The 26,270-nt window shown below is 40.5% G+C and overlaps 1 protein-coding gene across 1 annotated transcript in view; it reads left to right on the forward strand.

Moving 5' to 3' along the window:
• Positions 1-26,270, forward strand: part of pkd1b (polycystic kidney disease 1b) — a 56,259-nt gene that overhangs the window by 18,749 nt on the left and 11,240 nt on the right. The window contains 24 exon segments of the mRNA XM_055150488.1: positions 85-234; positions 696-830; positions 1,101-1,377; positions 1,668-1,764; positions 1,906-2,034; positions 2,228-2,372; positions 2,899-3,033; positions 5,765-5,906; positions 7,768-8,373; positions 9,354-9,507; positions 9,838-10,003; positions 11,433-11,628; positions 12,691-12,858; positions 14,013-14,153; positions 14,435-14,645; positions 17,610-17,733; positions 17,911-18,054; positions 18,621-18,918; positions 19,894-20,056; positions 21,240-21,442; positions 21,689-21,891; positions 22,290-22,487; positions 22,893-23,047; positions 23,677-23,877. Coding sequence (XP_055006463.1) covers positions 85-234; positions 696-830; positions 1,101-1,377; positions 1,668-1,764; positions 1,906-2,034; positions 2,228-2,372; positions 2,899-3,033; positions 5,765-5,906; positions 7,768-8,373; positions 9,354-9,507; positions 9,838-10,003; positions 11,433-11,628; positions 12,691-12,858; positions 14,013-14,153; positions 14,435-14,645; positions 17,610-17,733; positions 17,911-18,054; positions 18,621-18,918; positions 19,894-20,056; positions 21,240-21,442; positions 21,689-21,891; positions 22,290-22,487; positions 22,893-23,047; positions 23,677-23,877 — 4,541 coding nt within the window.

Consider the following 26,270-nt stretch of genomic DNA (forward strand, 5'->3'; position numbering starts at 1 on the left):
AATGCCAATAAATCAACATCAGCATAATTAAAATAACAAAAAAATTCTATCATAACATCATATTTTGTGTTTTTGTTTTTACAGAACTCCACAAACCAACATTTAGAACAAGCCTTTGGCCGAAACACCAATAAAATGACTGTACCCAGCACCCACCTTCACCCTGGGTGTATTTATCTGATCACCCTCACAGTGCATAAGCCAGGGAGGAAACCTGCCTCTGCCAGCCAGACTGTGAGTACTGTGAAAGCATCATCAAGTCAAGTGACATGTTTTTGTCTAGTAGGTAGTATGTAGTTTGACTGGTGCATTCTCGATATTTTGGGTGGTGACCCTGCAAACACTTTGTGCCCTACACGCTGTGCTTAATGTGCATGTGCAGAGCGATGGCACTGTTCCCAACATAGTTTAGGGATATTAATAAATAAAGGAATTTCTTATTTTCGTTGATATCTAAATTCAAAGACATTTAAACATATATGTGACTTTATTTAAACCAAATAAATACATACATAATAATAATAATAATAATAACTGGCAAAAGCTCAGCATCCAGGTCTTTAAGATCAGTCAGTTGAATAAGTAAAGCCTTTTTCTTCTGCTTTGATCATGTAGTACATCATGTGGTTTATGCAGCCCCTTTTGTAATCTGTCTGTGCTAATGTTCTGAATGTACCATAATCTTTTGTATGAAGGTAATGGTGACTGAGACCTCAGTTCTGCTGACAGTAGAGTGCACATCTTGCCTTGCACAGCCCTCCCCTCACGTGAGCTCCACACGACCCCTAAAGCTCCTTGGACTGTGTCCCGTGTGCAGTGACCAAGCTCAGGTAAAGACTTTACCATAATGTCATAGTTGTTAGTGATTCTCCAAAATTCTCTCAGTGGTACTCAACTCAAACCTCACTATGCTCAATGTTTTTAACTACTAATTGTTAAAACATGTTGTCACTAATTTAAAAAAATAAAATAAATTACAAGACTGGAGCATGTGTGAAATAAATGGGAGTAAGCTGACAGCTTGTTTGAAATCTGTTTTCCATCAAGAAAAATTGTCATTCTAACAACTGTAGTATTTCTGTGTTTTATTTCATACACAGTACAAATGGACCTTTACAGACGTGAGTGGAAGAAACATTGACTTAAATGAGATCTCTACTGAAAGCTCTTCTGCAAAGCTGGTGGTGCGTTCAGGTGCACTGGATCCAGCAGACACTTACATCTTCACCCTGAGTATATCTGAGCCACAGAGGGGTCAGTGGGGCCGCTCCAGTCTGACCCTCCTCCCCACCCCCACACCCCAGGGAGGGCATTGTGAGCTCAGTCCAGAGCAGGGCATACTGTTACTGGACACAGTGGTCACTTATAACTGCTCAGGTACTCTTTTGCTTATAAAAATGTGTGAGATGTTTGGTTGACATATTGTAGTCCAGAGAAAATATGCTTGATTATTTAGTGATGAAAATTGTAACTTTGCCAATGCCATTCGGAATGGTCTTCTGAAAAGTCCTCAAAATGGCATTCATAAGCCATCTTTTCTGCCTGTTTATAAGATTTTAATGAAACATAACGACATGGCTTCAACAAAACAGCTCAGGACTTGTGCTGTGCTGCCATACTTGTATGTCCTATTGTTGTGTTAAATTGTTTGAAATGTCTTGTTACAGAGTGGCAGCATGGTGACAATGATGGTGAATCTGCTCAGTTAATCTATTCCTTCCAAGTGGTCCTGTGCTCCTCGTGTCCTGTGATAACTCTGTACAGGTAAACAGTGCTGTCTTCTACTCTACAAACCTGTATATTTTTCAAGCTAAGCTAATGAATATGTATATATAGATAGATATAGATAGATAGATAGATGGATAGATATAATTTTTTAAATGTGTTTTGGTCTTCTGTCTTCAGGGGAATGCGCTCCACATTTGGCAGTGTGGTTCCAATTGGAAATCAAAGCCAAGAGAATGAAACATCACTCCTTACTGTCTTACTTTTAATAGAAAACAGCCTGGGTGCAAAGATCACAGCTCTTAACAGGTAACACTTAGGTTGTATTCACGTTTTAGAATTGGATGATGGGATCATTTCTGATAGTGGGCAAAGGCTTATGTAACTCTATGGGAGATTAACTTTTTTTTGAAAGAAATATCCACAGTAGAAATCTAAAAATGTTGAACCTTGTCATTATTTGTTTGGGACTGGCTCCTTTAAATATTGTTTTATTTTGTAGGACATTGGAAGTCAGAAATCCCATTGACAATTCTAGTAAGTGGCTGAGAAGCAAAGCTCAGACTGAACTACGCTCCCTAGTCCAACATGGAAACCCCCAAGAGATCATCCCATACTCCATGGCACTGTTAAGTCATCTCAACCAGGTATGCCATAGGAATACATTTTGGGAATATTTTTTATGATAGGAATTTGTTATTGTAAGAACATTATTTTAAGTGTGGCTGGAGAGACCAGTGGCATAGGCACACTAATGGCACTGGACAGTCTGCCCCATTGTAGGTAATGTTAGATTAATCAGTTGATGGTGATGGTGATTAGTTGACCAAAATGTGTATTAGTCGACTAATCATTTTAATAAGATGATAAGAAGATGACAACAGAAAGGAGAAGAGAGTGAGTTAGCTGAAGACTTGGTAGATTAAACTCATGATTTACAACTTTGATCTGTTTTTATATAAATACATTGTTTCTTAGTACCTTTTTCTGCATAAATAGTAGTTTTTGAAGGTGTAGTCTTGTGAGTGCAATTTGAGTCAGATACCCAAAGATACGTAATAGTTTGTAAAGCTTTTGCCACACCCAGAGCTTTTGACACACTCAACTAATCGATCGGCAGGACATGTCTTTAGTACAACCCATTCATCTTTTTTAAATACTATGTCTTACTAGGTTGAGCCACGAAATTTCCAGGAGATCCAGGAGAGGAGAGAAATGCGCCAAAATGTGACCCAAGTCCTGTCCTCTCTCTCTGTTTCGTCTCTGAACGATGCCGCCCAAATCAGTTCAGCTTTGATGCAGTCCACAGTACGTACATTCTACACCTAACCATCATTTCAAGTCAATCTATATTTAAACAATGTACACCTCCAGCTTTGTGTTCAAAAATTTTCAAAAACTGAGTGTGTGCTGTCTATGTACTATGTGACATCACACAAGACTGCTCGGATTACTGCCGATCACACTGTTCCTCATATGTCAAGTTCTAGTAATAATAATAGAAGAGAGAACAACAGGCAGTTAATGTCACATATGAACAATTCTTCAGATAACTATAGCATAAACCACAGAACAGAACAAGTTTACCTCGATCTTATTCCAAATCACTAAATCCATTGAATTCTTCATCCTCGGTGTCACTTCTAAGTCCTCCAGAGGTAAAAGGAGTGTTGCTTCCTCTTCTGTGTAGCTGTCGTCAGACTCAGCATCAGTTCCAGTTAGAATTATTCGGGCCTTTCTGAATCCCGACAAGATGGTTTCGGTGTCACTGAAGTCCAGACTTTGTCCATCCAGCCAGTGACTTCAGGAAAGTTGCATGGCGCACCCGCCCGGTGTCACAAGTTTCTCGTTCACTCCAAACCTTCTTTCTGCTGCTCGATTACCATTTTTGGCTGCAGATTTCACGACTTGTAATCTGCAACATATGATTTTCTTTTTGGGGGCATTTGTGTTCAGACTTTTCAGTCATCTTTATAAGTTTGTTTAAATGTTAAATGTTCAGTGGTGCAGAAGTAATGGTGCGATCGACTGACATGATACAGACAGGACAGAGGCTCTTTCTGCAGGAGACATGCGCAGTAGAGCCAAGTGACAGTGGTACAGGAGGAACAGGAGTAGCACATACAGTCCCTGACAAAAGTCTTGTCGCTTATCCATTTTGTAGATACAAAAACTTATAACCTGACTTTCAATTAATCGATTGGTTTTAGAAATGTCTCATATGAAAGCTAAAACCCTCCCAAATTATGCTCAATATACTAAAATAAATTTGCTTCACTGAAGAAAGATTGATCATTTAATGAACACAGAAAGGTCAGATTTTGGCAAGACAAAAATTTTGTCGCCTACATAAAATTGAACAAATAATTTACTTCAAATACAAAAATATGTTGCATAACGTCAGTGAATTAAGTAGTGGTGCTGTGAGATCCATATTTAATATCTTGTATGACTTCCATGAGCTTGAAGGACTGCATCCATGCGGTTTGACAATGATTCATACAATTTGTTGATGAAGTCATCAGGAATAGCAAAGAAAGCAGTCTTACATGCCTCCCAGAGTTCATCAAGATTCTTTGGTTTTGCCTTCCATGCTTCCTCTTTCATTCTACCCCAGACATGCTCAATGATGTTCATGTCTGGTGACTGGGCTGGCCAGTCCTCGAGCACCTTGATCTTCTTCGTTTTGAGGAACTTTGATGTAGAGATAGAAGTATGCGATGGAGCACCATCCTGCTGCAAAATTTGACCCCTTTTATGGTTGGGAATGTAAGAGGTAGCTAATATTTCTTGATATTTTAGGCTGTTAATATTGCCTTCCACCCTGCAAATGTCTCGCACACCCCCATACTGGATGGAACACAGACCATGATTTTTCCGCCTCCAAACTTAACTGTTTTTTGGGTGAATCTTGGATCCATGTAGGCTCCAGTAGGTCTCCTGCAATATTTGCGGCGGCTGTGATGTAATTCAACTGAGGATTCATCTGAGAAATCCACCTTCTGCCACTTTTCCAGTGTCTATCCTTTTAGCAGGCTGTGGGCCTTGGCAAATGCCACACAGTTTTTTAATTGCCTTTTGTTTAGTGCTGGTTTCTGTGCACTGATTCGACCATGGAGGCCATTTCGAGACAGAATTGTACAAACTGTTGTGGTTGACACAGGGACTTGAGGTGACCAGGCCTGGTGGAGCTCTGCTGCAGTGGAAAAGGGGCTGGCCTTGGATTTTCGAATCAACAAACGGTCCTCCCGAGCAGTTGTCTACCGGTGTCTGCCGGACCTGGGCTTGTCAAAAACATCTCCAGTCATTTCAGATCTTTTTCTTATTCTTTGTACTTGACGCTGAGACACATTGAAGGTGTCACCACCTCAGCAGTGGATCTGGTCTTCAGCCTCTTGATAATTAACAATTTGGTCTCAGGGTGGATCTTAGGCATGTTGTCAGAGGTCAAGTTGCAGTTGATGTGAAGGTCTGATGTGTTGGGGTTCTTTTTATACACATCCACTAATTGATTGATCAGTAACTGATCACAGGTGAGGCTGTAATCTAGGATTGGGTGCATCATATGACAAGGCGACAAGACTTTTGTCTTGCCAAAATCTGACCTTTCTGTGTTCATTAAATGATCAATCTTTCTTCAGTGAAGCATATTTATTGTAGTATATTGAGCATCATTTGGGAGGGTTTTAGCTTTCATATTAGACATTTCTAAAACCAGTCGATTAATTTAAAGTCAGGTTATAAGCTTTTGTTTCTACAAAATGGATAAGCGACAAGACTTTTGTCAGGGACTGTACTGGCACATAAGCCTACAGAGCCCTCTCGAGGCTGTCAGTGTGAACATTTTAATTTATAAGTCGCACCAGAGTATAAGACACAGGAAACACCCAAACCATGAAAAAGTGCCCCTTATAGTCCGAAAAATATGGTATATAATAATGTTGTTAACCATGTCTTACTGAAATGATTAGTCTAACTACATATGCACTTTAAAACTGAGCGTCGTATATCTCACTTAAAGTACTCCCTTTCTTTTCAGGCTGTCCCCAGTGAGTTGGACAGTGCACTTTGCCAGGAGAGGGTTCTGGAAGCCGTGGAAAGAATGATCCAGGCGATGGAAGCTGAACATGAAGACGATTTCACTGCCGTCCAAACAGGAAGCAACATCGTCAATATAATTGGTATCTTCATCATTTACTCCTCAATTCTCTGACACACGCAATAAGTTAACATACATTTCATCCTGTTTCTCCAGAGAACCAGTCAAACCCAGCCCACTACATGCAGGTCAACGAGTCAAATAGCTAAGAGAAGGTCTAAGAGATTATCTGTAATTTAGCATCAGTGCTAAAATGTTGTAGCTTACATTCATAAAACTGTAATAGAAATAATGGAGACAGCTTGGAGCATGCGGTTTTAAACACTGTGAGGAAACTTTTTTTCTGCACTGTGCAGTACAATACACTGAAGCTCTAGTAGTTTTACTTTCCCCTTTAAAGGTGCACTATGTAACATTTCTTGCAGATGGTCCACCTCCTGCTTGGCTCAGTGGAGATGGCCTGGAATGTTCCTCTGTATGGCATTGAACTTATATTATGCAAAATGCTGATACCTCATCAATAACATGACCGAAACCTGCTGTTGTCTTTTGTTTCATTCACATGTTTGAGTAACACTTTATTAGTCTGTCTACATCTCCAAAGCTTAAAATGCTCTGTTCCACTTTGTGATGTCAAGTGGTACTTTTTCAGTTAACAACCCCCTTTTACATTTAGTTCAGTAGAGATTTTATAATTCCAGGGCTGAAATTACCCAAATTCCCTGTGTTACTACATGACCTCACAAGGAGGAACAGAGTGTTTTCTGTTTGAGAGAAGAACTCATCCAAAATGTGCATGGTTTGTGTGTTAAACAGGTATGAATGAAACAAAACAGAACTCCAGGTCTGTTTGTGATAGTGTCGCAGTACTTGAGACCGGTCTTGGTCTCGAGAACGCTTTTTTTACGGTCTTGAGCTTGTCTTAGGACTCAAGTACGTTTGGACTCGGTCTTGCCTTGGTCTTGATGGTGCTTGGTCTCGGTCTTGTCTCGGACTCGAGGTCTGATGCTTGATGAGTGCGATCATATTTCATTACGATCGGTGAATGTGCAGAGGCTGCTAAATATCACTGCAAAACCTGCAAGATAACATAATTGTAAATGTTATGAACTTTAAAAAAAACTTTGAAGTAATTTTCTGTAAAGTGCCCGTGGAAGTGGGATTGAAGAAGAGGTTCTCAAAATGTAGGTGAGGGTCCAAAAAAGGGGCACAGCGTGTTTCAATGCAGTACAGTTTGCTTGTCTTATTTTAAGCTTAAATGAACATTAATTAGATGAAATGGAGATAGACTGATAAAAAAAAAAAAAAACATTGATATATTTATGCAAGACTAACTATAAAATAGAAATAAATGTAGGAAATGACAAAGATGGTCTTCATTTGGTCTCGATGGGCCATGGTCTTGATTTTTAAAAGTTTTGGTCTTGTCTCGGTTTCGACCCTCAGAGGTCTCGGTCTTGTCTTGGTCTCGGGACCCTGTGGTCTCGGACTGATGTTGGTCTCGTTTAGTGTGCTCTTGACTACAACACTAGTTTGTGATGAGAAACAAGATTATTACATAGATCAGAGATTAGGGTAATATGGGCCCTTTTAACAATCTTGCGTTCACCCAGTTACAGTGTTTTTATTGCTGAGTTCACTCTTAACATAGCGGACCAAAACAGTGAAACAGCACACCCGAGCCTCCAACAGAGTGACCAAAATTTGTGTCATGGTTGATCCACAAAAACAAAACAAAAAAAGTTTTTTTTGCCTTGTTCAGTTGAATGCCTCTCCTAATGTGATTGTACTGCACTGTTACTGTGCTCCAAATGTGTTAGTGCGATTTGAATAACAGCCACCTTCATCATTTCTGAAATCCTGTTCAAATCAGACTAGGCCAAACATTTGGTTTTCCAAGCACTTGTGGAAACGTAGTGACTTAAATCCTTCTGTCTTTGCAGGTAACACATTGGCAGCGGTTTCTAAGTCCACCAGTGAATCCAGTTCAGCGCTCTCCCTATCAGCTCTGGCCAAAACTAGATTTGTAGTACGCACTTTAACACAGTCACATGACCAGCCTGATACCCCTCTGTCAATCTCCACGCCATATATCCGTGCACTTGGTTTTCACGGCGACCCCTTGAACCTCCTCTGCACCGGACAATCCAACCTTTACAATTCATGCCAGTTTGAAATCCCAGAATCCCTTTTGCAAGACCTTAAAGAGCAAAACAATTCTCAACTAGTGCAGGTCATGTTCGGCATTGGCAACGCTTTGGAGTCCAATCCGTTGCTAACAGCAGCCGACCCGCCCATAACGACAGATGTTGTTGCCATGGAGATTAGTACGCCAGACGGGCAGCCGGTTAGCGTTCAGGATTTGGAGGCGGAGCGGGCGATAAGGGTCACGCTGCCCAGGAAGAATCACATCAGAAACAAAAATGAGACATGCCTCGTAATGTCTCTGTCCCAAGAGGAGAATCAGATGAATTTCACTGTGAAAGATTTGAAGGCGCTTGATGCAAATGCGGGGGTCTATATGGCCTTCAACTTCAGCTTAGTCTCAGGTATGGTATTTAGTTCTATTGTTAAAGCTCCTATGTTACACAAATTGACTTTTGTGAACTTTAAGCCATGTTGAATGAAACAAAACACAACTCCATGTAAGTTTTTGATCTTGAAACAACATTATAACATAGATTAGAAAATAGTATAATATGTCCCTTTAAAAACAGAAAAAGTGTAAGGGTTTAAAGGTGCACTGTTGAACTTTTCTGGTGAAGAATAGGCCACCTGCTTGTCTCCATGGAGATGTCATTGCTTTTCCTGGAATTTTTCACCGTATGTCATTAAAGTTGCACCATTCAATTACAAGTGTTATTGCTCCGAAGTACCTTGAAAATTGACATTACTTTATATGGGTGCCTCTCCATAGACCTAAGCTGTAATTTGCCATTTATAGTTATATTTACAGTTATTTACAGTTATAGTAGTAGTTTAATGGTATACTGTGTAATATTCTTGGTAAAACATAACATCTTCATGGAATAAGCACAGCTTTTTAAATTCATTTTAAAAAGTGTTTTACACGCTTGTGTCCGTTTTACACTAAAAAGTCCAAGGCAGGAGAATTTTCATTTAGTATGGAAAAATCATGGACTGATACTCTAATACAAATAATCCATTTTATAACTTGTACTGCAGTCCAAGTACTAACCACGCCCATCCCTGCTGAGCTTCTGAGATCTGAATGACCACATGACATCACAAGGTGGACATCACAGTGTTTACAGTTTGAGAGAAGAACTCAACCTAAATCTGCAGGGTTTGTGTGTTAAACATGTGTGAATGAAACAAAACACAACCTCAGGTCTGTTTGTGATGAACAAACAACATTATAACATAGAATGCTATGACCATTATAATTACTTGCATCCAAATTTTAGATCTGATTCTAATTGTATTTAAACATGTCACCACACAAACAGAAACTATTTAGATAAACATTTTATGTCTTTGTATGTCGTGACTTTGAATATTTGTCCAGGAGCGCGCGCGGTGAGCCAGCTCCATGTGCTGGTAGCTCTGAGCTCTACTGAAGCAGAAGAAAATGCACCCGCCAGCTCCATGGTGACAGACTGGGCCCTATCACTGCCCACACCAGTCTCCTTCACTGAGAGAACCATCTTCCTCTCCCCACTGTAGGTTATTCAAAAGCAGGCTACACTTTACTTTTCAATCATTTTGTTTTATATTATATCAACATATTTTTTTATGTCACAAGACTAAAAATAAATTAGTTGTAAGAAGCCATGATAACAAATTTAGAAGTTTGATATATTGCTACAGAGAAATATTATAATAAATGATAATACTGAGATTAAATTACACAATGGAATATATTTTTGTAATAAATCTCGTCCCCCCTCTCTGATCTCCAGGTTAAACAGCACAGACCAGCCCCTCTCCTTCTCCCTCACCTCTTCTTTTCTTAGTGGTGGTCCTGTCCAAGTGTCAGCCTGTGTCTTCAGTGCCCTTTGCTTCTTCTACAACCACACACAGGGCCGATGGAGTAGCGATGGTCTGAGGCCACTGGAGGGCGCCACGCTCCACCAGGCCCACTGCCTTACCCAGCATCTCACCATGTTCGGGGCCAGTATGTTTGTGCATCCTGGAGCTGTAGTGCTGCTGCCACCGGTATGACAGACAATAGGTTATGTAATCATGATGTTGAAATATCAGAAGGAAGGAAGGCAGATTTTTGTATGTGTTATTTGTTTATTTAATAGGGATACAACAGTGAGCTTTGTAACATTTAAAATAGCACTAGTACACGTTGTCATGTCTAGTGTGGGAAGTAACTGTAACACGTACTGAAAATTAGTGTCGTAGTAATCAAGACCGGTTTTTGTCCCAAGACCGGCCTCAAGAACACTTTTTTACGGTCTTGGTCTCATCTTGGACTTGAACACATTTGGACTCGGTCTTGTCTCTGACTCGAGCGCATTTGGACAAGAACATTTTTTACGGTCTTGGTCTTGACTTTGTCTTGATGGTACATGGTCTCTGTCTTATCTCAGACTGTGATGTCAGAGGTCTGACATTCAACAAGTGCGATCATAATTCATTACGACTGGTGAATGTGCATAGTCTGTGTAATATTACTGCAAAACCTGTAAGATAATGTAACTGTAAATGTTATGAACTTGAAAAAAAACTACTTGATTAACTTTGAAGTTGTTTTCTGTAAAGAGCCAGTGGAAACTGTGGGTGAGAGTCCAGAAAAGGGGTGCAGAGTGTTAAAGTGCAGTTTGCTTGGCATATTTTAGGCCTAAATCAACATTAACCAGATCAAATGGAGATAGATTTATAAAAACAAATATATATGTGCCATAATAACTGTATAATACAAACAAATGTAGGAAATGACAAAGATGGTCTTGATGTCTCAATGGGCCAGTGGTCTTTGTGTTGGACTCGGTCTCGACCTTTAAAAGTCTTGGTCTTGGGACCCTGTGGTCTCGGACTGTTATTGGTCTCGATTAGTGCGGTTACCGAAAATACGTATTCTGAATTTTAATTTTGACTACCTCATTTTTCGGTATTAAGGATACAGTTACTATCCTAAAATCTAAGGAATACTTCATGATATTTAATCACACAATTTTGGCTTTTTATTACAAGTTATTAGTGAGAAAAACGAAAACACAGCTGTTTTGTTGAGTGTGTGATTTTTCCTTCTCTAATTAAACAAATGAATGCATAACAAAAAAAGTGCAAAAAATCAAGCTGTTTGTGCATGTCATGTTTCAAAATACATTTTCATGTAGGTATACAGTATTCTGTGACTAAATACATTTTCAAAGTTTTCTTCTCATCACTGGCCATGTCCATGGGCCGCCTAGCCAAGGGCTGGGTTTCTGATTTGCAGACCTGGCCCCTTGCATGAAACAGACAAAGGCGGTGACATGTACACATTACAACATTATAACACATTACAACATATTTAAATTAACACACATTAAGTGTGGAATTATGAAAAAATGGTATAGCCAAGTTGTTTATAAAGCTTGCAAGACTATATAAATCCAGTGTCCAGTATTAACAGAGATGTTCTTTTATGCAGTCTGGAGGGCCGGTGCTCACCCTGCTGGCCGGTGTGGTGTGTGCAGTCCTGGCATTGCTCCACCTGCTGTTGGGGCTGGTGTGTCACAGGCTGGACCACTGGGACCGCGTTCGACTCAGCCAAGTCCCTCTGTGTGGAAGACCTGGACTCTACCACTACAGAGTGCTCATCAAGACCGGGAGGAGGCCTGGAGCAGGTACTGAACAGTGTGGGGTACTTTAAATCTTCTCTATTACCTTAACCTCTTTTCTCCGAGTGCTCGTTGATGGAGAAGGATACACAGACAAGAAGAGTTCAATTCACTTCTATTTATTGAATACACTTCAAAATATTGAATAACAAAGCAGTATTGTTCAACTACCTGTCCTGATCTAATACAAAACCTGAGATCTGGACTGGTGCGCCGCTCTCGTCTCTTTCTAACCCTGAACCCCTTTATATAGTCTTTCTCTTCATAGTCTAACATTGAGGTTTTCTAGTCCTTTTTTGTTTGCAGCCAGGTGTTGTCTTCTTTTTATTGGTGTAGGCAGTTCCTCAGACCCGCAGTCTTATCTCCTCCTCACACCGTCTTTTCACCTTTCACCCAGTCCGTACTGTTTGTTACACACTTCAGAAAGTATGTTGCACAAAGAGGAAGTAGCATCACATTGATCTTTATCTGACTCCATTCTTTGCAGCTCTCTGCTGTTTACCTGACTGTCTGGTTCCTATTCCTTTCTGACTTCATGCACATATTATTTGATTAACACCTTTAAACAATAAACAATAAAGTAATCCTAAACCACCCTTACACAGTAATAATCAGACACATGATGTCTGCCATTACATCTCTAAAGGTCAAAATGCTCTGTTCCACCTTGTGATGTCATGAAGCAGTAGTTTTCAAGCTAACAGCCCCTTTTACATTTAGTTCAGTAGAGATTGGCAATTCCAGGGATGAAATTATCCAAATGATTCTAGTAAAGGTGTATGGAGTTTAAAAACACAGTGAAACACTTTCTGTATTTCCACATTAGATCACAAGGTGGAGTAGAGATTTTTTCTCTTTGAAAAAAGAAGGGTTCAGTGCAGGGTTTGTATGTTAAACGTGTGAATGAAACAAAACACAACTCCAGGTCTGTTTGTGATGAGTAAACAACATTATAATGTAAATCTTAAAACAGACCTTTAAGGCAATTCATCATCTCTCACATTTATCATGATGAATAAATACTCCACTACTCCAGCCTGGCATTTCTGATGTGCTGTGTCTTTGTAGGCACCACAGCTCATGTTGGTATCAGCCTGTTCGGAGTGACCAGGAGCGGCTCTGTGCACCTGCAGAGGGAGGGGGCGTTCCAGAGGGGGGGCCTGGACCATTTTCACCTGGAGAGCCCGGTCAGCCTGGGGGAGGTGTGGAAGATCCGAATCTGGCACGACAACACAGGTCTGCTACACTGGGCTACCTCCAAACATACACTACACTTGTTTCTATGGAGATGTCATTGCTCTGCCTGGAATGCTCCACAGCATGACATTAAACAGCTCTACCTCACATTTATATAATTACAGGTGGTTTTATAGCTCAAACAGGCATTCTGACTGTGAGTGGGGTCACCTCTCCACAGATCTGGCCTCTAACTTGGCCTGAGTTTGTCTCCATAAAGATAGAAAGTTTTAATGCCATACTGTGAAACTCCAGACAAAGCAATAACATCTCCATGGAGACAAGCATTTGTTGAACTCTCCAGCAGAAATGTTATACAGTGTACCTAAAAATTACCCTATTTTCCGGACTACAAGTCGCTCTGGAGTATAAGTCACACCAGCCAAAAAATGCGCAATGAAGAAGAAAAAAACATATATAAGTCGCACTTTTTGGAGAAATGTATTTTATAAAATCAGAGACCAGGAACCAACATTTCACCATGAAAGGCAAGTTATAATAACAACAGAATAGAGAACAACAGGCTGAATAGGCGTTAATATGTTATGCTATAATTATCTGAATAAGTTTACCAAACTCACGATCTCACTCCAAATCACTAAATCCATTGAATTCTTCATCCTCGGTGTCACTTCTGTGCGACCTCCATAGATAAACCATAGATCCATGAGGTAAACGGAGCGCTGCTTCCTCTTCTGTGTAGCTGTCATCAGACTCAACATCAATTTCAATTAGAATTATTCTGGCCTTTCTGAATCCCGACAGGATGGTTTCGGTTGTCATTCGCCTTCCACCAATCCCTCACAAGTTTCTCACTCACTCCAAACTTTCTTTCTGCTGCTTGATTACCATTTTCAGCTGCCTATTTCACTATTTGCAGCAAGACAGGAGGCATGTGCCGTAGAGTGCGAAGTGACAGTGTTGCAGGAGTATTAGTAGTAGTAGATACTGATACACAAGCTTAGAGCGCCCTCTCATGACTGTCAGTCTGAAAATGTTTATATATAAGTCGCAAGACCACCCAAACCGTGGAAAAAAGTGTGACTTGTAGTCTGAAAAATATGGTATACACAAATTAACAAGGCTAAGATGTTCAAAATGTTTTAAAAAAATATCTGAAAACTGCTTTATGTGTCTGCTTGTACATTCTTCAGGGTTGGACCCGTCGTGGTTCGTGCAGCGCGTGGTGGTGTGGGACCCTCAGACTGATTCCATGTTCTTCTTCTTGGTGGATGACTGGCTCTCAGTGGAGAATCCTAAACATGGCAGTGTGGAGAAGGAGGTCCTGGCCTCATGTAAGTAGGATTGTTCAGGATTGTAGATTTGTTTGGAGGCGAAAATATGTACAACTGTACAACTAACTAAAAATAGCTGAGAGACTTGTTAAATGATTTCGCTGGAATTACAACAGGAGAGCTGATTTGTGCTGTTACTTTCCGGTCAGATTGTGTTAAAACAAAGCTCAGATTATAGTCTAAATTGAGTAACAGAGCTTTAGATAGAGCTGTGCCTCCAGTTAGCTTCACCCTAGAAATGTTGATGACCTCATTTGCAAAGTAAACATTTTGTCGTGCAGGCCCGGATGAGCTGTGTGCTTTTGGCCGTGTCCTCTCCTCTCAGTTGCTCTTGGGGCTGGTGGACAGACACTTGTGGTGGTCAGTGTGGGAGCGTCCGGCACACAGCCTCTTCACCAGGGGCCAGAGGGTCAGCTGCTGTGCCCTGTCTCTGCACCTGTACCTGGCTCTGGGGGCACTGTGGTACGGCGCACTGGGCTCCACGGAACACAGGTGAGATAGGAGGATACAGTTCTAAAGGGGTTTGGACTGAGGTGATGGAAAGCAAGGATTTTATGGTCAAAATCTAGATGTTTTTAGCTGGTTTGTGGTTCATTTGTTTGCAGTTACATGGGGATAGTTATGTGAAATTAATCAACTTGTACAACTACTACTATCTACCACAATTATAACCACATACTACCAACAATACTAGAATCAAATACAACAGCTACCATGGCAACGACTACTGTCACAACTGCTACTGCTGTGCCAAATACTACTACTGTCATAACTGCTACTGCTGCCACAACTACTACTACTGAACCAATTACTACTACTGCCTCAATTACTACTATTGCCCCAAGTACTACTACTGTCATAACTGCTACCACTGCCACAACTATTACTACTACCTCAATTACTACTATTATCTGAAGTACTACTACTGGCCCAATTACTGCCATTGCCTCAATTACTACTATTGCCCCAATTACTACTACTGCCACAACTACTACTACCCTAAATACTACTATTGCCCAAATTACTACTACTGTCACAACTACAGTCCCTGACAAAAGTCTTGTCGCTTACCCATTTTGTAGAAACAAAAGCTTATAACCTGACTTTAAATTAATCGATTGGTTTTAGAAATGTCTCATATGAAGCTAAAACCCTCCCAAATTATGTTCAATATACTAAAATAAATTTGCTTCACTGAAGAAAGATTGATCATTTAATGAACACAGAAAGGTCAGATTTTGGCAAGACAAAAGTCTTGTCGCCTTGTCATATGATGCACCCAATCCTAGATTACAGCCTCACCCATGATCAGTTACTGATCAATCAATTAGTGGGTATGTATAAAAAGGCCCCCAGCACACCAGACCTTCACATCAACTGCAACTTGACCTCTGACAACATGCCTAAGATCCACCCTGAGACCAAAGCGTTAATTATCAAGAGGCTGAAGACCAGATCCACTGCTGAGGTGGTGACACCTTCAGTGTGTCTCAGCGTCAAGTACAAAGAATAAGAAAAAGATCTGAAATGACTGGAGATGTTTTTGACAAGCCCAGGTCCGGCAGACCCCGCAAGACAACTGCTCGTTTGTTGATTCGAAAATCCAAGGCCAGCCCCTTTTCCACTGCAGCAGAGCTCCACCAGGCCTGGTCACCTCAAGTCCCTGTGTCAACCACAACAGTTTGTAGAATTCTGTCTCAAAATGGCCTCCATGGTCGAATCAGTGCACAGAAACCAGCACTAAACAAAAGGCAATTAAAAAAATGTGTGGCATTTGCCAAGGCCCACAGCCTGCTAAAAGGATGGACACTGGAAAAGTGGCAGAAGGTGGATTTCTCAGATGAATCCTCAGTTGAATTACATCACAGCCGCCGCAAATATTGCAGGAGACCTACTGGAGCCCGCATGGATCCCAGATTCACCCAGAAAACAGTTAAGTTTGGTGGTGGAAAAATCATGGTCTGGGGTTCCATCCAGTATGGGGGTGTGTGAGACATTTGCAGGGTGGAAGGCAATATCAATAACCTAAAATATCAAGAAGTATTAGCTCCTCTTACATTCCCAACCATAAAAGGGGTCAAATTTTGCAGCAGGATGGTGCTCCATCGCATACTTCTATCTCTACATCAAAGTTCCTCAAGGCGAAGAAGATCAAGGTGCTCCAGGACTGGAGCCCAGTCACCAGACATGAACATCATTGAGCATGTCTGGGGTAGAATGAAAGAGGAAGCATGGAAGGCAAAACCACCAAGAATCTTGATGAACTCTGGGAGGCATGTAAGACTGCTTTCTTTGCTATTCCTGATGACTTCATCAACAAATTGTATGAATCATTGTTGAACCGCATGGATGCGTCCTTCAAGCTCATGGAAGTCACACAAGATATTAAATATGGATCTCACAGCACCACTACTTAATTCACTGACGTTATGCAACATATTTTTGTATTTGAAGTAAATTGTTTGTTCAATTTTCTGTAGGCGACAAAACTTTTGTCTTGCCAAAATCTGACCTTTCTGTGTTCATCAATCTTTCTTCAGTGAAGCAAATTTATTTTAGTATATTGAGCATAATTTGGGAGGGTTTTAGCTTTCATATGAGACATTTCTAAACCAATCAATTAATTAAAAGTCAGGTTTATAAGCTTTTGTTTCTACAAAATGGATAAGCGACAAGACTTTTGTCCCAATTACTACTACTGTCACAACTACTACTACTACCCTAAATACTACTATTGCCCCAATTACTACTACGGTCATAACTGCTACTGCTGCCCCAACTACCTCTACTGCCCCAACTACTTCTATTAGCATTATTTCTAGCCATTATTTCAACCCAAAGATTGATTTCCCAAAGGTTGATTTCCCACTCCGATCAGGTTCTGTCTCTGTGTCCTTAGGCAAGACTCCCTTTTCCCCAGGGGAGCTGTGGCTAAAGAAATAGGCAACCTCCACCGAGTGTGGAGTGAATGAATAATAAGTAGTGTAGTACAGGGGTGTTCAAACTATGCCTCGGGGGCCAGACTTTCTGCTGAACTGGCCCAATTAATCATGGGAAATATTTTTTTTAATGGAAAAATTAAGTAATTCTACCACTATAACCTCAATAACATCACATTCCATTGTGATGCAGGCCTAAAATTTAAATTTGAAGCATTATTAAAGGTGTAGTGGTTCTGTTAAAGCTGTGTAAAATGTGCCCTTCAGAATGATCCACTGTATTGACAACCAGTCTGTCTCCCTCTGCTTTAAATATGTTTCAATATGTAGCAAGTGTAAGGGATTTTTATTAACACTACAATAACATTTCTTAATTTGGATTAGTAAAAACAGTGCTTTGTCCTTTGAGAATATTCACTACCATCTGAAATTCAACTTCACCAAGTTCTACAAAGTGAACCCTGAGTATGGATTTTCATTCTTGAGACCTCAGATATCTCACACATTTTTTTTGCAGTGGTCCTGTGTCTGCTCGCGTGCTGTTGAATATGGAGACGGTTGCCATGGGGACAGTTTTGGCATTGCTGGTGTTTCCTCTGCAGTGCCTGCTCTGTTTCCTGTTTGGGAAGACCTACAGTCCGGTAAAATGATGCTCTAAAATTACAGCTAGATGTGGAAAAAAGTACGTGACTTTCTTTGACCTTCACAATTTCATTTGATTCAGTCATTACTTGACCTTTTCCAACTGTTAAATACACACAAGAATTCAACTGTAAGTGTATGTGAGTAGCCTGCTGCTTTGTGGTGCCTTGTGTCAGGTGTCCATGGAGCTGTCGGTGCCCCCCTCCCCCTTGTGTCACTCTGTGGAGATGGACGTCTGTTTGGACCAATCACGGCTCAGTGGACCCTCCTTCATGTCTCTTCCCGACTCCTCTGCACCAATCAGAGACAGCCCCTCCTCTGTAAGTTAGCATCAGGAAAAGATTTTTTTGGGATAAATATTACTTTTCATGTGTTTCATGAAATAAGATTTATTTAAAAAGGTAAACTTAAAAAGGTAAAAAGGATCAACTTAATGACACAGTTTAATGTTTTTACTTCAGAGTAAAAATTTTAAGAAAACTCCTGCACACTGTCTCAAACTCAGTTTACTTTTATTAGTACAACATCAGTCAAAGTAAAATAATAAATGCGTCAAAATTGGATTCTCCTAATATCCAATCACAATGAACAATGATGCTCACATGAGTCTCTCATTTGGGTATAAATATGCACTCTCTCAGATTTATTTATTTATTTATTTATTTTGTAGGAATGCAGGCTACAAATGAAACATTTAAAATCAGGACGTTATTAACACAAATTTTTAACATCAAAGTTGTTACATGATTATTTGGGGGTTGCAGTTTGGAGCTGGTAACCATCAAGTTCTCGTGATATTGCCAACTTCTAGACTTGCAAAATGAAAAGTTTGCGGTGCCTTTTATAAAATAAGCACTAAGTCAAGTGTCCATCTTTCTCTCTCTAGTTCCTAGAGCTGGACTCGAGCCTGCTGGACTTGTGTGCGTCCTCTGGTTTAGCCCCACACTCCCCCAGTGATGACGAAGAGGAGCTGTGGCCTTCCTGCACCAGCCTGCTCTCTGCGCCTGCCCAGTGTGAGGAGGAGGTCCCCACCCTGGGCCCTGCTCGCCTGCTCAGGAGGAAGAAGGCCCTGGTGCAGCGACACCAGTGCACCTCTAGAGTCCCCCGTTGTCCCCCCACCACCGGGACAGCACCGACCAACGGCCCCATTCAAACAGGTCTGACCACGCTGCTCACACTGTCTGGTGAGTTTATGTAGCAAGGGTACTTGATGGTAATGGAGATCAACAGTCTTTATTTAATTTTATTTTTATTTTTTATTTTTATTTTTTCCATATAGACTTTAGAAATAAAAAAAATAAAGAACACATAGTATGCAAACTGTACCTTTTTAAATTGTGTTATGCTGTTGTTCCCTTATCAAAAACATACCTAGAGTTATATTTTGTTTAATTTACGCTTGTTTCTTTAATCTACTAGGTCCAAAGTCATCTTTAAGCACTCATGCTTAATCACATTTTGCCCATTTAGTTGCATCATAGATAATACTGCAGAGTTCTCTTACATAAACCATCCCCAGACTCATTCTGCAGTTAAATTGTGTTCACAACAGACGCACGGCTCCAGTAACATTGCATTCACGAAGGAAAAGAACCTCATTTATTACCTTTGTAAATGTTAATTTTCGTTGCTGACAGCAGAGAACGCCTAAATCCTTCATTGGAAACAGAGGTGAAGTTTATAAAGTATATTATTCAGAAATGATTTTAAAACCAGGAATGAATCCAGAATGAAACCAAGACTGTAAATCAAGTCTCCATCAGGACTAAATCAGGATAACTACCACACCAATATATTTAGGCTGAGTTCTTCTCTCAAACAGAAAACAGTCTGTTTCACCTTGTGATGTCACGTAGTAATACAGGAAATGCTCCACTGTCCACTCCACTCCATACACCTTCTCTAGAATCATTTTGATAGTTTCAGCCCTGAAATTGCAAGTCACTTCTGGAAAAAGGTAAAAGGTAGGTAACTTGAAAACTAACACTACGTGACATCACAAGGTGGTATTTTGAGCTTTGAAGATGTAGACAGACATGATAAAAGATTACTCAAACATGTGTGAATAAAACAAAACACAACTCCAGGTCTGTTTTTGGGGATTTGCGGACAACATTTCATGGCTTAAAGCTCACAAGTGTCAGTTTTGTGTAATATAGAACCTTTAAATACTCACCTGTGTACAATGTGTGTGGTTTTATGTTTAATAGATGAGAACCTGATGATGTCCATAGTTGCAGCAGAAGATGTGCCTCATCCAAAGAAGAAGAACTCAGACAGTGGAAGAGATTCTCCTACCACCATCTCCCCCTTATCAACATTGTAAGAACAAAATCATTGTGTGCATTACATCTAAATGAAACAAAAGTAAATCTGTCATATAGAGAACCTCATTCCTATTGCAAAGAATGGAGGTTCAAATCCCGAATTCTAATGTCGTAGTGCTCAAGACCGGTCTCGAGACCATTTTAAAAAATTTTTTTTTTCCAGTCTTGGTCTAGTCTCGGACTCGACAGCGTTTGAATTCGGTTTCGTCTCGGTTTTGTCTCGGTCTCGAGGTCTGACACTTGACAAGTGATAAAAACACTGATATATATGTGCCAACATAACTCAAAAATACAAATAAATGTAGAAAATGACAAAGATGGTCTCAATTTGGTCTCGGGCTTGACTCAGTGTTGGATTTTAAAAGTCTTGGTCTTGTTTCGGTCTCTACCCCCAGAGGTCTTGGTCTTGTCGTGGTCTTGGGACCCTGTGGTCTAGGACTGGTTTTGGCCTTTTGACTCCCGAATTCCCTATGGTGAATATTTTAGTTGTGCCCTTGTGTGTGTGTGAGTGGTCCCTTGACATAAAGTGCTGTTACAATTTTGCGTTATATTGTGCAGCCCTGTGTTTAGGATAAAAAAGATGAATGGAGTGGACAACCGTGAACTTGAAATTGTTCTTTAAAGATCCTATATTTTTTTTAAATTGACTCTTGCGAGCTTTTCGCCATGTTATAATGCAGTTACCTCCTCAAAAACATACTTGGAGTTGTGTTTTGTTTCACTCACATGAAACATGTTTGAGTATCTCTTTATTATTAGTCTGTCTACATCTACAAAGCTCAACATGCTCTGGTCCACCTCGTGAAGTTTAATTTACAAGTTAACAGCTACATTTTGGCTTTTTTCAGTAGAAATAGTAATTTCCAGGGCTGAAATTCACCAAATGATTCTAGCTAAGGTGTATAGAGTTTAAAAACACAGTGGAGCACTTTCTGCATTTACCACATGACATCACAAGGTGGAAGTGTGTGGAAGTGTTTTCAGTTTTGAGCCTAAATATGCAAAGTTTGTGTGTTAAACATGTGTGAATGAAACAAAACACAACTCCAGGTCTGTTTGTGATGAGGAAACTACATTCTAAAAGAGATCAGAAAATAGCGTAGTATGGGTCTCTTAAAATAAATACAAAAAAATAATTAAAACAAACAAATGAGTGACAAAAATTTTCTCTTTTTCAGTCACAGCACGTGTTCAAGCAGCTGGTCTGAGGACAGTGAAGTGAGGTACCTGTGGGAGGAGGACAACCCAGGCTCCAGTGCTCCTCTCTGGGATGGAGCTCTATACAGAAGTGCCTCAGTACCTTCCATCGACTCTGTGGCCAGCACCGTCCTGCCCAGCCCCCCTCCAGACTGCACTCGCTGCCCTTCCTCCACACGCATAGGTACTACACTCTTCTCCAATGTTACCTGCATAATAGTGAATTGATGGAATGAAGAGAGAGACAGACGTGATGAAGGAGCGCACAGCCAGAACCCACTGAAAACCAATTCATCCTCATCCTTCAAAAATTAAGAAATATTTTTTAAAATCTAAAATGAAGATATATATATAAAAAAATAAATAAATAAAAAGACTAATCAGCCAAAGATTTCGCAACTATTCTGTTAAATTGTCTTGTCTTGTTCAGGTGTAGCTCGTGGTTCTCCGGGCTGGCTCTTGCCCTCCTGGACTCTGCATGTGGTGTACCCCGTGGTGGCCATGTTGATCATTACCTGCATGGTGCTAGTTGGAGTGTACGGCAGCTTCTTCTCCAGGCCGGTGCTCCTCATGTGGCTGGGCTCTGTCCTCTCAGCCTTCCTCACCTCTGCTCTGCTGCTGGAGCCTGCGAAAGTGAGACATCACCTAGAAGTCTACTTAAAGATGTCCATGGCATATAGCAGAGCCATTTTAGATTTAAAAATGCCAACCTGCCTTGTCTCTCTGTGGGCACAGTGTATGTTACACTACAATTTCTCCCATCACCCCTAAACATGCATAACATAAGAATCCCCCAGCTAAGTTAGTTCTGAGCAAGATTAGCTCAGGATCTGGAGATCAGTCCCTATCCTGTCTCTGACCAATAGTCCCAGTGGCATTGAAGGATGGGTCAAATGCAGATTAAACATTTGTATAGTATCTTTAAAATAGATATCTCATATTGAGTGTTGGACATCAAAACATGTGCAGTGTGTTTTCTAGATTGTACTCTATAGAAGACATATTTGTAATACTGGTCCATCTGGTGTCAGGTGTGTGCCCAGGCTGTGCTGTGCTCGGTCCTCTGGAGGCCAGTGGACACAGAGGCAGAGGAGCTCCTGTCCCATGAGAGCAGTGTGGTGAGGTCCTTCACAGAGCACAGTGAACACATCAGACCTCCATGTGGATACGGCCTGCTCCAGGCCAAACAGGAGGCATACAAAGTCCGAGCACTCACCTCTCTCATGAGGGTAAGATTCAACCCTTATATTAGTGCAGGACTGGGATAAAGTAAGAGCTAAAAAACAGTTACATTCTAGTAATGGTAAAATGTAGTGACCCTAATAATTACTCAAGTAAGTTACCAAAAGATATTTGGTGATAGTAATATTACTGAGGAACTGTTTGGAGGTGTTCTGACAAAAGAACACAGATTCTGGTATTGTTATATGGTCCATGGACCTCTTGGGTCATATCAAAGGCCCGTAGATGTTTTTCACAGTCTCAGTTTATGGACAGAACATGTCTCATGTGAAAGCTCAGAACCTCCAGAATTCCCTCCCTGAGCTGCAGGGGCTGCACTAGCACTGACTCATGACTGGTGCAGGGGCTGCGGTTTTGGCAGTGACAGAGAGATATATGTGTGTCTCTTACAGCACTGTGTGTGGCAGCTGCTCTTTCTGATGCTGCTGTTGATGGTGAACTACCAGGACCATGTGGAGCAGCAGAAGGGCAGACTCCTGCACTCTGCCACCAAACAGCACCTCCACAGAGCACCTATGGGTGTCCCCAACCTCACAGGCATCAGGCAGTAAGAAACAGACACATCGGCACAGATTGAGGCATGAGTGGCGTTATTATTTTTGATGTGGTTCAACATTTGTGCAACTCATGTTTGGATATTTCCTATAAAAAAAATAAATTTAGCATATTCTGCTATAGTCTGAGAGAGGATTACCTGATACCTGAATACCTGATGAAATACCACTGATTACAATACCAAACCAGCCAGTTGTTAGTAATAATACATTGCTGATAGCACAGGTAGATTCCAACATTACAGTGTAGTGATTAATCTGCTTCATATTGTAAAATAGGCTAAAGTTGCATTATATCACTTTTTTTCTGGGGGAGAGCTCGCCACCTGTTTTTCTCTGTAGAGAAGCTATTGCTTTGCCTAGAATATGCTGCAGTACTTATCTTTCTGCATGGAGATGAGCAGGTGATGCCACCAGACCAGGTCAGAGCTGTGGAGAGGTGACCCCACCCACAGTAAGAATGTATACTTTTCAAGGTATCAAAACAATTTTCATTTGCACCATAATTTCACCATTAATATTACTGATCAATGACCAATTAAAATTAGGTGATGGAATGAATGCTCCTTTATACTATATTTTCATATGATTCACAAACAAAATGTCTGCTTTTTCTATGCAGCTGGGCTGATGCAGAGCAGTGGGTCAGGTTGGTTTTGGTTCCACATCTCCATGAGCGTCCCTCTCTACGCCTGGCTGGGTTACCATGGTTACAGTACACACACAGCCTGGGGCCAGCACAGGGCCTTCTATTGGGAAATAGCAGTAAGAGGACCCTCCAGTACATCTCTGAGCTCCACATGGACCAGTGGAGTCATACAGAGTGAGCATTTGAACCATCTGGATTCTCTTTTATTCAGTCTTCTTAACTTGTGAGTCTTGTCATGGAATATCACTTCATTTAATGAATATTCACAGAAAAGTAAAAGTAACCCAGTGTACACAGTGAAAACCACCACTCCTGCTGGTGCACTGTGGAGTGAAGCAATTGAAATGAGGCAACAATAGTTTACTTGCATTGAAGGGGATTTGATGGCAGTGGAGACTATTTGAGTGTTAAAGTTATCAAAACAAACAGTTAAAAGTGTCTGAACTTTAAAAAACACAGAGATCATGGCAAGCATTTTGAGCTCTGGACAAGGGAAAAAGGCTCTGGATTATTTGAAACAAAAATGCATCATTACACGTAGGGTTTGCCAAAACATTTTTTGTGAGCAAAATATAAAGGTTTGCTGCAAATTATGAAAAATAAAGCTTTTGCAACTAATAAGTAGGACTGGCAGACTGATATATCACTTGGCCTAAAGAATCAGCCATTGGCAGTTCTGGATTCTTAAATAAAAAAAAAAAAACTGTATCAGCACAGGCTCTACAAACAGCCAACCACATGTACTGTATGTAATAAAACAAAACTAGTAGTATGCACACTTGCACAGTTTATTTAATATATATTTGCATTTGTGCCTATATAAGGAAGGGGTCTCCAGCCTGTAGCTCGGGACCTACCAGTAGCTCTCCACCCCCTTCCAAGTAGCTCGCCAAGGAATTTCTGAATTATACATGTTGTACTGAATGACTCAAATTTGATGAACTATCATTGTAAAGATATAATTTTGATGCCTAATTAATAGATACAGGTTTATGTTTTATAGGCAGTGTTGGGAAGGTTACTTTTAAAATGTAATCCCCTACAGATTACAGATTACACACCCCAAAATGTAGTTTGTAACGTAATCCATTAAATTACTTAAAGTGAGTAACGTAATCTGATTACTTTGGATTACTTGATATTGTCATGTTTTTTTTAAACGACATGAATGTAGCAACCACATCCTGAAAATTCTTGTTTGTTGTCTTCAAATTGTCTGAGCCCAAGTCTCCATGAATAAGCAACTGTTTGCTGTAGAGAAACAAAGACCACGATATCTTAATATAAGAGGTTTTGTCTGTTAAAAGACAGTAACAAGATAAGCCTTTCCTTCACCAGATTAAAAATATTATTGATAGAGAAATTATTTTTTATATGAGATCACCTTAAATTATGTCAACCTACTGTTAGGTGTCATGTTGTTTAGACCTGGTTTAGTCTTGGTTTAGTCCTGATTTTAGACCTGGTTTAGACCAGGTCTAGACCAGGTCTTTAGTTCTGGTTTAGTCGTGGTTTAGTCCTAGTTTAAACCTGGTTCAGTCCTGCTTTAGTCCTGGTTTAGTCCTGGATTAGTTCTGGTTTAGTCCTGGTGTTCTGGTTTAGAGGCGCACAGGAGGAAGTGCGGTTTACGCGAGAAAACACGGTCCACACGCGGCGCACGAGACGGCGGTGTCCGCGCAGTAACTACGGAAGGAGACGTGGTCCGCGGGTTCTCAGGTTGATGACGATGATGAAGGTGTGTGTTTGTTGTGTGTGTTTGTGTTTGTGTGTGTTTGTGTGTGTCCACTCATGTCGCAGGTCACTATAGGACAGTAGTGCAGATATTATGAGTCTATGCAGGTTGTTTTCACCAGTGCCAGTAGCTCCTGTTTCACATTTAAGTTGTAGGCGATTTTATATTTGTTTTTTTTATATATATATCTCACATCGGGAGAAGAATTTCCAAGACACAAATGCGTTTTTACCAATGCACTGCTGCTTCCACTGTGTGACTGACACCGCCAACTTTAACATGACGTTTACGTCACTCTTATTGCGCGCGTTCTGTTTGGGTTTCCAACAATGAGTGGAATTACCGAAATAAAAAAATAAATAAATGGGATGTAGCACAAAATGTGAAAACAGGAAAATGCCGCCTTGTAATCCACTTATTTCAGCAAAGTAACTGTAATCCAATTACCACCCTTTGAAACAGTAACTGTAACGGAATACAGTTACTCATAATTTGTACTCTGATTACGTAACGGCGGTACATGTAATCCGTTACTCACCAACACTGTTTATAGGTATCCAACTGTCCCATGTAAGGCTTCCCTTTCCTTTCACAGTTCCTTGTGACTGCTAAAATTAGTAGCTCTTTGGCATTTTCTTTAGGTAAAGGTAGATCCCCAGAAGAAAAAGGTTGAAGACCCCTGATATAAGATCTGCAGTTTCTTCTTCTTAGTTATTGTTTTGGATTACAAATATTTTACAGGCAGTTGTTAATGATCATCACGTCTAGGCTGCCTCACTTCAGTTATTGTTAAGATGTAGCCACTATCCACTACTATATATATATATATAAAAAA

This window comes from Boleophthalmus pectinirostris, unplaced genomic scaffold (genome assembly GCF_026225935.1).
Source record: "Boleophthalmus pectinirostris isolate CB_2022bp ecotype Guang Dong unplaced genomic scaffold, ASM2622593v1 HiC_scaffold_14, whole genome shotgun sequence".
NCBI lineage: Eukaryota > Metazoa > Chordata > Actinopteri > Gobiiformes > Gobiidae > Boleophthalmus > Boleophthalmus pectinirostris.